The following is an 11,083-nucleotide window of genomic DNA, read 5'->3' as shown; positions in this document are numbered from 1 at the left end:
AGGAAATTAAACTTGTTAATTGTTAGCCTGATCGTTTATCATTGGTCTATCGCGTGATAAATCAGGGTTGGATCTCTTAGCTTAGCTTAAAAACCGTAAACTCTTTGTGTGTGTGTATATATATACTCTGGTAACCGTGTCAACTCTTCAATAGTTAGTTGCACTGGTCCATCCTAATGACCTGCTTTTATATCCTTCAAAAATAATACCGTAAGCATAGGCCTTAGGTTAACTTGTTAGGCCTAATTATATAGTGTAACGATTCATAAACCTATAATTTCAGATTTTTTTTTTTTGAATGAATACACGTTGAAATGAACGATGAAGTTGAACCATTATATAACTTGTTCAATTGAAGTGGATTAACTGGTCTTTGAAAGTAGAAACATCTTTAAAGAGTAGATGTGCGATGGGTAAAAATTAAAAACCCTACCTTGGTAAATAGATACCATTTGAAATGGAAAGGTTCATTTGGTTAAAAATGTGTATTTTGCCTTTTTATTTTCTAAGGGCATTTGCCATATTAACAAAAGTATCCCTTTAGAAGAGGCAAACTTTCACTCTTCATTGTTTGTTAAATCTTAATCATACAAGTCAAAATTCGACACTCTTCTAGTGTGTTGGGTGATAAACCTTTGTGCCATTAAAATTCATTAGTATTAGGCCTATTATATTTTTAAACGCTACATTCAGGATATATTCAATGCAAATCACTTCTCATTTGAAGTGAAAAGTTTATGTTTTTAATGCAAATGAGATTTGTTGGTGAAATGAGACTAATAAAGAAAGCTAAGAATTTGTATATATACATATATATATAGACTGAGCCATTTGCAAAAAGCATTGAATTGTCTGCATAAATTCGTGCTTTCCATAAAAATAATTATTGATATTTATAGCATGTTTCTCAAATAATGGACATATCGGAAACTTAAACCTAATCTAGGAAATATTTAAAACTTAAACAGAATGTTCGAAACTACAACAATATATATATATATAAGCAGTCCTGTATATAATTGTTAGATAATAATATCTTGGCTCATAAGTTACTGCAAGCTTATCTATATAATATTTTCTTGTCGTGGTTTTTTTCTTTTTAACTTACCATGAACAATGGGTTTTCATACTCCTATATCAAAATACTCCTTGAAAGAATTGTCCAAATTCACCTTGATTATTTCGCACGAGTTTTCTGAATTAATTAAAAACTATGATTAAAACATGGAATAAATTATACTCTCTTAACTTTTCAGCTGTTAATAGTTTTTCACGAAAACCGAAGTTGTACCGTCATAAACAAAACACACATGTGCATCTATGAAGTATTGTAAATTATTTTACTAAATGAACCAGTAACATTGTTGGTTATATCTACTATAATGATAAAACATTCTACTTACGAGAAACTAAAATATCAGAGTAAAATGTAATCTCACTTTAAGACCTGACATGTTTAATTAACAAACTGTTTCACTATGAACAGCGAAATACATGTTTTTATTTCGAACTTTACATACCAACCGGAAATTGAACGCCACAATATTAATAAAATGCCAGTAAGTGAGTGTCATAAGACTAAATATATATGTGAATGTATTAATCTATCGGGTAAAAAAATAAAAAAAATAAAAATCGGAAGTCTAAGCGCCATTGTCAATTTCAAATAAGTTCATATAGCCACTTACGTGAATAAGTATAAATGTAAAGTAAAAGGTTCCATTTGTATCATTTACATGAAACCTTTTATGAAAAGTGTTAAGATCGAAAAGTCTCGTGTTTGCTTCGTGGATATTATTAAAAACCTTGTAGTAGTTTAAAATTAAATATTTGAAATGCTTTGGGTTCCATTTTGTAAAAACTTTTCTGAATATTATTTATTTCAACCTTCATATTCTAGTATAGTATCATATAAGTGCACATATTCCTATAGAAAACAAGCAACCAGCCTCGAAGTTGTTTCGATGTTTATTTCCGATATAGACGTGATAAAACGATAAACAATCTAATTAATAATGAGAGAAAGACTGTACTTTCAGAAAAAAAAAACCATAACTCGCTGATGTCAAACTCAGAGTCTTTTAGAAAATATTTCCACATGATCTCACACACAATTTCTCAAAAACCGTTCAGGCTTAGAGTAATGCTATTGACTAATAACTGATACCGTAAGATTTACTAAGAAGTTAAGAAAACGAAAGGAAACATGTTCACTAATAAAATGACTCGAATGTCATTTCTATTCTGAATGATTTACAGTGTCCGTACAAAGAAATTCAAATCAGGGGCAAAACGAGTAATAATATTTACTCGTAATATCATTATGAAAGGTGTACTTGATTCACCCAATTAACACTCAGGGTAAAGGAAGGCACAATATTTGGCTGAGTGGAAAGAAATTGAATCTATTTACAATTATTGAGCCTGTCCGAGTTTTCTGAGAAGGCAATGGAATGACTTCTAGGACAATGTATAGATAAACTAACAATCTTGTTTGAAGTTTCAAACAAGCATTTTAAATAACACAGTATTTATTTTTAACTGAATGTTCAGCATATATCAGTTCAAGTAAGATTTATAATTTAAAAAGTTAATAAAGTATTTCAAATACCTCATATCGTAGTGAAGTTATTGTTTTCGGTTTTCCCAATTAAATGTCTTCAGAAAGTTTTTGACGAGCTAATATCGATATACATATATTTTCATAAATATGCAGCTTGTGGAAAAAAAAAACACACACACAAAGAAATGTCATATGATGCTAAATATTAAGAATACCGATAGCTTTACTTAAAGTTTTAATATATTCCAAAATAAATAATTATTAAAAAAAAGACTTGTAACATAACATTATAAACGCAGGTCCAAGAACAAAATTCAACAAAAAACTGCCCTATGAACAGTTTTAAAGAATTTCAAAAACCTAAACATTACATCACGCATTTATATAACTTAAATGTTTCTGGACATGATTTCCTATTCACAGAAGGGACGACAAGCCCTCACATATATTTGCTAGATAATTGTTTAGCTAGTTCAGTGTATTTTAAGAACTTAGAGTGAGGACTTTCCTCTTCTGGTATCATTGAAGGTGGTGGAGATTCTTTCGTTACCGATATCAGTTCACTTGGTACTTTTCCACCAGAAACGTCAGGAATATTTGCGTCTTTCACAAAATGTATTTTACTCAGGTGATGCCTATACGCACCCTTAGAAATGAAATGAGTGTCACAAAAGGCACACTTCATTAAGGAGTCTGACGTTTTGGCGTCATTACATGCCCAACTGAAAGCCAAGATGGATCCAGGTGGAGACTGAATGCCAGAACGTGAAACATTGTCATGCGTTTTATCCAACAATTTTTGAAGTTCTCGAAGAGGATGGCCAGTAGCTGACTTTTCAACATCGTTGGAATGCTGCGAGTTATTTTTTTCTGATTTTGGATTAAGATTTACCAAAGATAATTTAGAAGTATCACTTAAGGATGGACTGGATTTACCTTTGTCTTGAAAAGAAATGTTTGTTGGTTCGGCCTCGCTTCTACACATAATAGCGTTCATTTGGCACTGAGAACGACTTATCTTAGATACATTTTCAACAGTTTTATAAGCATTAGAAATAGTATTCGACTGATCTACCTCGGAGTAAACATCAAAAGAATCATCGGTGTGGTTGGTAACGGGACTTTCAGTTTGTCCTCTTGTGTAACAAATATTATGATTTTCTTCTTCTACGAATTCTTCGGAGAAGGTGTTTTGGTAAGGTGTTAATTCGGAGTTGGAAGATTTTAATGTACTGGAATCATTTTTCGGTTCTGAAGTGGAGGATAAGGAAGATGTATGTTGCGTATTATCGGAAGACGGTTCAGACTTTTTATTCAAAATTCCTCGTTCCTTATTTATTGAAAAACTACTCTTTTGTACGTTATTGTTAACCACGTTATGGTTATAAGCAAACTCTGAACTTATGGAACATAAATTTATATTAGCTGTTTTCTTGACTGTAGTTCCGGTTGAAGAAGTTGCCGTACATGAGACTCGAGATTTAAATGTTGAATTTTGGCCACTTTTTTCGGGAGGATGGCATGGAGGATAAGCTTCCACATCGATTCCCAGTCTTTGCAAGATACCGGTATAACCAGTTTTACTGAACACACTTCTGTTGTCGAAACTCTTTTCTATTAATTTTTCAATCGCATTCAACACAGAAGTAGGTTCACTTTTTTTACACGTTTTATTATTTAGAGAATTTTCAAGGTCTTCTTCTTTTGAAGTGCTATTTTCAGAATTTTCACATGTTGGCGATTTGATAAAGCGAGACATTTCTTCTTTAGGTGTAGCGTCATTAGACTGGACTTTTATAGCATAATCTGATTTTGATTCTTTTACCACCTCATTCTCAGAAACCATTGCAGTAAGAGCATTTTTCAGAATGTGGTGCGATCTGGGGCTCTGGGCACAGTTTTTTATATGTGTTACAAAATCTTTGGCTTCTACTTTTTCAGCACATTCTTCACATGTAATCATACCACTAACATTTTCACTCTTGGACTTCGATTGCTCATTTTGTTCTTTCGACACATTCATTTTGTTCATTTCCATTCTTTCTAACTGTAAAAGTTTTTTAACAGGCAGAGATTTTTTCCTCCTCTCTCTAGTTTGTTTGCGTCTTACACCATCTTCTGTGACAGAACGTAGGATATGTTCTTTGTAATGAGTGTTCTTCATCATATGGTAGCTCAGTTCCTTCAGACTACCAAACACCTGGTTACAAACCTTACAAGTCAATACGGCATTTAACTGCGACTGTGAAGTAACCTTATCAACTGGAACTTTCCAGGATATGATTTGTTCTTGACTAATAATATTATTATAGTGCTGAGTAACTCGCATATGATTTGTCATATCTGCCAGAGTTTTGAAGGACTGTCCACACCACATGCATTTCAGAATCTGTCGAGTTTGTTCTGCTCCTTTACCTAGCCAAACATCTTGCCCTCTCACTAATTTTCGCGGAAGTGGCATGCTTTCTTTTATTACCAGACTGTTGTCAGTACTGGAAGTTGAGCATTTAGCAACTGAAGATGGAGAGTCACCGAAGATATTGGTGTTCGGAGATATTGACGGCACAGGCGCCATTCCACACTTAGGACTCTGCTGCATATGAACAGCCATTTCAGACAAACTTTTAAAAGGGTCTCTGCACCAAACACAAGTGAATACCTCTTTCACTGGTTCCACAATTTTATTAATCCATTGGTTCTTCCAGGGATTATGTCTACTTCCTGTACGGATTCCCTGCATTTTGGTAACCGTATGACATAATGCATTCATCTTGTCAAGAGCATTGGCCATGTTAGAAGTATTGAAGCTAGGACTTAGTAACTGGCTTTGAGCACTTGACGTTTGCAGATGAGGTTTTGGCACTGGACTATGAGATGTTCTAGAATTAACTCTAGGGGCCTTTGAACCTTCCAAATATGATATATTTTCATTCCACGATATATGATCTGAAGAGAAATTGAGAGATGAGTAACTCGTTGCTGAAGTATTTATTGGGGAGGGAGTTTCAACACGAGCTAACTTCAATTCTTGAAAACAGTTTTCTGTACTCTTCCTCCTGTTAGGGACGGAGAGATCGAGGGGTTCATTCTGTGATTCAGAGGGAACTCCATTAAGCAAGGAGCAAGGTGATAAGTTTAAGGATAAGGTGGAAGATTGGTTTTGACTCCGGAGACTAAAATCAAGGGGTAGATCTTTTGCCATTGGTCCAGTCACTAAATAATTTCCGTCTAAAGTAAAACATCTAGACTGGCAACCACTTGTGGAATCCAAACTGCTTTCTTTAGAAGAGTAAACAACACTGCCGGTTTCGTTCCCATTAAGCTCGATGGGAGTGCTCCGCCCTAGCTCCATGGGGGAAGGAGTGACGTCATTTGAGTGTGTGGACTGGTTGTTTGTTTCCGATTGTTCAGATAAATCATAGACAGCGTCCTGCCCATTACATCCGGAGGAGGGACTTTCACCTCCTGCTATCTCCAACTTCTGGCCACCTCCATCTTCCCCTGTAATACAGAATAAAAAAGTCAGTGAGTGTTTTCTCTTCAGGGGACATAAATTAACAATACGTTTAACATCTGCCGGTAACTCTGTTTCAGAGGCTCTCGCAAAGAGCTAATATAACTTTCAAACCAAGTATTCAACAGCTTTTTAGTAGCTGTATACAATAAATAGCAATTTGCATGAAATGCCTATCCCTCAAGCTTAGCTGGCTAAACCTTCTCTATTGACCATAAAATATATTCCGAGCAGTTTAAATGTGGTAACACGTATGTTTCACAAGTCATAAGAAATGATATGTTTGATGTTTTAAAATTGCGGGAAGAAAGGATCAGCACCATGGAGGAGTATTTTGTTCCCTCTTGAACAATGTTCACTCTCAAGTCTACCTCACTTTTATTTTACAATATCTGCATAAAAATATCATGAAGTATTCCAAGCCCCCAGAAGGGTTCTCTGAAGCATCAACTTCATGAAACAAGGGTGCAACATTACAATTCTTACAGCTCCTAAATCTCCATACTATAAAGAAGCTTAGGGTTGGGTCATGGGAATGAGTGAGAGCGTGTGTAATACAGTAGCATGGCAAATACAAAATATTGAACAAAGAAAAATGTTCAAAATTTATCGTGTGTAATCTATTAACTTTATTTTTATTTGTGACCCCTAAGTACCATTAATTTGTCGTGAATATCGTCACGATCAAACAATAAATAAAGCTGAGAGAATAAGAAATAGTTAATAATTAGAAAGTAAAAAGTACAAGTTCTTCATAAATTTATTAAGAATGTTTTAAATTAAAAGAGACGTAATTAATTTTAAGAATGTAATACGAGAAAATCAGTGAACATAAATCCGTGGCTGATGAGAAGAAGGTCCTACTAAAATTAAAATTTAACATTAAATTTTATTTTTAAACCAGCGATGTATAAAAAAAAGTTGAGTATACTTGCTGAAGAAAACAAAATTGTCTGTTCACGCAAAATATATTTACAAAGAAATATAAAATTACCTTTAGAAAATCGGCAATCATGGGCCCTATCGAACTTATACATATACGATATTAACAAATAATTTAAATGTCCATTATATAGGATATACTTAAAGAAAAATTTGAATGATAATTAGATGGAAGAAAACTAAATAAGAACATACGATGACTACTCATTGGCAGGCATAATTATCAAATGATATATAAATGATATTTAATAAGAGCTGAAAAAAACTTTAATAGCTACATGTTACTAGTATAAGATATAACTTATTCTTTGGATGGTAGCGTATGGTTGAATCCATATTCAAACATAGGTGGAAGCCACGTAAAACTTCCACTTTCCTTGTGGGATATTTGCACATAGCTATCCCTAATTTTGATTTGTTTCTTTGTAATTTAGCACAAAGCTACACAATGGGCTATCTGTGCTCTGCCCGCCACGGTGTCGAAACCCGGATTCTAGCGTTGTAAGTCCGCAGACATACCGCTGTGCCTATTGGGGGGGGTCTTAATTTTGAACATTATCCACCACCAAATCTTGTCTAACAGAACAGTATGTTTTAAACATCACTCTTGTAGCCCACCCGCGACCCCAAAGAACACTTTTTGGAGACAACGGGATGAAAACTCGGAACTCTCGGATTCACTGTCCCGGAAAATTAACCAGTAGGTCATGCCACACCCATAATGTAATGATAAAGATGTTCGTGTTTCAAGATATACCTTAGAGCAGTAAATAATATTCACCCAACGCGCTATTCCATTTAGTCATGAACCAAAGCTCTTTCATTATAATCAAATAACCAGAGTATATCTTTTAATATTATAAGTTATTAATTGTTTTTTCTATTATTTATATTTATTGTTTGTTTGTTTGAAGTTAAGCACAAAGCTACACAATGAGTTATCTGTGCTTTGCTCATCACGGGTATCGAAACCCAGTTTCTAGTGTTGTAAGTCCGTTGGGGGGAATTTATATTTCTAAATACCTTAAAAACGATTTTAATTTGTTTGATCTTACTAATGGAGTCTCATTAATACGCATTCACGAATTATGGTGATAGTTAAGACAGGAGTTAGTTAGTATTAACTAAGGTTTACAATTAACGAATTATTTGAACTAACGTTTCAGAATATTTCAATAAAGAACAATGACGATCTTAATAAAAGTCAGTAATAAAAGTTCTTGGCGGAACAGGGGTAAAGTGTATGTGAATTTAAGATGAGTAATAGTACACAAGTGTTATTTATTTTACGCAAGTAAACACAACCAAGACAGTCTGTGAACAATACAATGGGAATTTGTGCTTGTTTCATCCGTCGGCAAACAAAATCATCAATGAATTAAATGGGTGATTTTGTTACGTCTTTGATTCAAGTGTATTTCGGTTTAAATGAACGCTGGGTTCAATAAATTGTTTTGCCCCTCAGTTGCCTAGCGGCAAGTCTGGTGGATTATGACGCTAAAAACCTGATTTCTTGGTGGGCATAGCCCATTGTGTAGCTTTGGGCTTAACAGCAAACAAACAAACAAACTACAGATCTTGCGTAAAATATCTGGATAATTAGGTAATGAAAAGCTTTAAAGAAATTAGTAAATAAACAAGAGTAATTATTCCGTTTTCATGAAATAAATGGAGATTGTAAGAAACCATCGTAATGGGAATACCTAGAAACATCTTTATCTAATTGACTAGTCAGTAAAAAAAACAACAAAAACATGGGTGTATTTCATAAAAGAAGTAAACCTCCTTTTGAAAGATACACGGGCATACATATTTTCTAATAATGGCACGTGTCACACTTAACTACATCTTGCTAATTTCGTGTAGTATAAAACTTTGAGACGTAAGTAAGATAACAATATTATCTAAGTACATTATTATTATCTTTTGGAATGAATATAATAACTTCAGCTCAATAAGTTGCAGTAATCATGGTTCCAAAACGGACAATTACTATATCTGAAACACTGCAGCGCCTCCTCTCGACACATTTCACGAAATACCTTGATTATAAGCATCTCGCAACAGACAAAAATGGGTAAATGCGAGTCTAACACCTTCAAAAGCCACAAGGTCATCGAATGGGCCAGTCAGTTATCCTCTTTCCTATACACGTTTAACAAAGATCACTTCCAGCATTTGTCATTCACTAATGGGTACACGAACCTCGTTTTTACCCCTGCTAGCAGGTCTGTGTACTTACTTGACAGAAACTGGGTGGGCTGTTGGTGAAATATAGAGTTCGCTAATGATCCATGGCGAATTGTCAATTAGATGTCTTTGCTAACTCCTGGAAAGTCTGCAGAACTAATGGTTCAGGTTTACTTTTCACACATTTATAAAACTGAGCTTGTGCTTGTGACAGACCCTTGCTTGTTATTTTACAACCCAACCGGAATACTGTAGAACACAAAACAAACAGCATGGAATAATGTGAAGTTTCACGTGAGTATACAATCAGCTTTCATAGTTTCACAGCAAAATTTCTGTAGTGAATAAATTATATTTACTGCCAAATATTAAAAATAAGTTTTAATTATAATATTTTTTGTTTTAGATATAATAGTTTTGGTATTTTGAATTTGTTATATATCTGGTTTTTGTATACCTTCGTACTGGAAAAATACTGAATTTGATATATTGTTGAGTTTTCGTTTTGAATAATATTATATATGTTGACTATATTTTTCTAGCAGTTAATTGTTTACAACCTTAACTTGACGTAAACACATTTTTGGCGTTAATTGTAGGGGGGCTCGGTGGATAATTTACTGGTTTTGGTAATCTATTAAAGGAATTTTAAGTTATTTTTATGGTGTGTACCATAGATTATTTTTGGAGCTTCATCTGCACAGGGGAGAGTGAGGATCAATACAGATCTTGTTTTTACGGTATATTTGACCTGAGGATGTATTCATTCACACACACACATACATACTTACAAGACTACAAGAGATAAACAGAAGTAGTAACAGGTGGAACAGAGAGCTAGCATGTTGCTGTGTTTACATGTCGTAAACATAAAACTATTTTCAAGCTGAGTGTAATAGATAAATATTAATAGATATCACACAAATGAGTACACTTCGTTAACTAATGATGCCTTAAAAACTTTGAGCTTTTTTATTTCCTCGCTCGGTTTGTTGTTTAATTAAACGTAAAGTACACATGTGCTCGTATTCGTTTTTCACAGCTAACCACGTTCGCTGTCAACAAGCATAAAGAAACGGCAGGAACTTTTATATAAATCAGGTTGTTAAAATCGTGCATTAGTTAAAATAAAAGATAAAAATAATCGTTGTACTTCGGTCATACGTAACTAAAATACCTTTCGAACAAAAACATCATTACGCCCATTCTTGTTCACATGTACAGATGCGAAATAAGATCTTACTTTCAAGACTAATTTATGAAATGTTCTCCTGGAGTTATATCTGAATAGTTATTTAATGGAAGTATTTAGGTAGCTAGTAGACTAACTTCTGCAAACTGACTATATTTTTTTCTATACTGTGCCATGTAGACTATCCCAGAAGGCGAAGCATCAACTCTATTAGGGTATCAAGTGTGATGAAGCATCACAGTAGGACTAGAAAATAACAGTTTGAAACACTTCACGTCTAACTGGCCGGCCCAATACAGATTACCAGTAAGAAGCATGTGTAATATCATTCTTATTAAATATCGCCGATGAAGAGGCTCTTTGATCAATATCGGAGCTCATCAGGTAGGCTGAATGCGAATAGGTAAAGTTGTAATTAAAACTCTAATCACAATATTCATCTATAAAACTCATTTGACCAAAAGTTGCGCAGCATTATTCATGTTAAAATGGAACATAATAACACAGTAGAAATCATTTTAAGATAATACCTTGATCTATATGAATTATATGGAATATATTTTTAGTCGTGTTTTAACTATAATGGACATGAATTGAAGTTCTGAGAAAGGGTCTTTACAACTTTTAAATATATTTGCCCGGAAAAAGGCTTCCCAGGATTAAATTTGGCCCGGCATGGCCA

The 11,083-nt window shown here is 34.0% G+C and overlaps 1 protein-coding gene across 1 annotated transcript in view; it reads right to left on the bottom strand.

Annotated features, from left to right (window-relative positions):
- Positions 1-2,942: 2,942 nt before the first annotated feature.
- The window catches only part of LOC106462916 (protein tiptop-like), a 109,701-nt gene continuing 101,560 nt past the window's right edge, over positions 2,943-11,083 (bottom strand). The window contains exon 2 of the mRNA XM_022390563.1: positions 2,943-6,064. Within this exon, the coding sequence (XP_022246271.1) occupies positions 3,003-6,064 (3,062 nt within the window). The 3' untranslated portion in view covers positions 2,943-3,002. The remainder of the gene's footprint in view (positions 6,065-11,083) is intronic.

The sequence above is a fragment of the Limulus polyphemus genome, unplaced genomic scaffold, assembly GCF_000517525.1.
Source record: "Limulus polyphemus unplaced genomic scaffold, Limulus_polyphemus-2.1.2 Scaffold49, whole genome shotgun sequence".
NCBI classification, from domain to species: Eukaryota; Metazoa; Arthropoda; class Merostomata; order Xiphosura; family Limulidae; genus Limulus; species Limulus polyphemus.
This window is presented reverse-complemented; position numbering and strand designations above follow the sequence as displayed.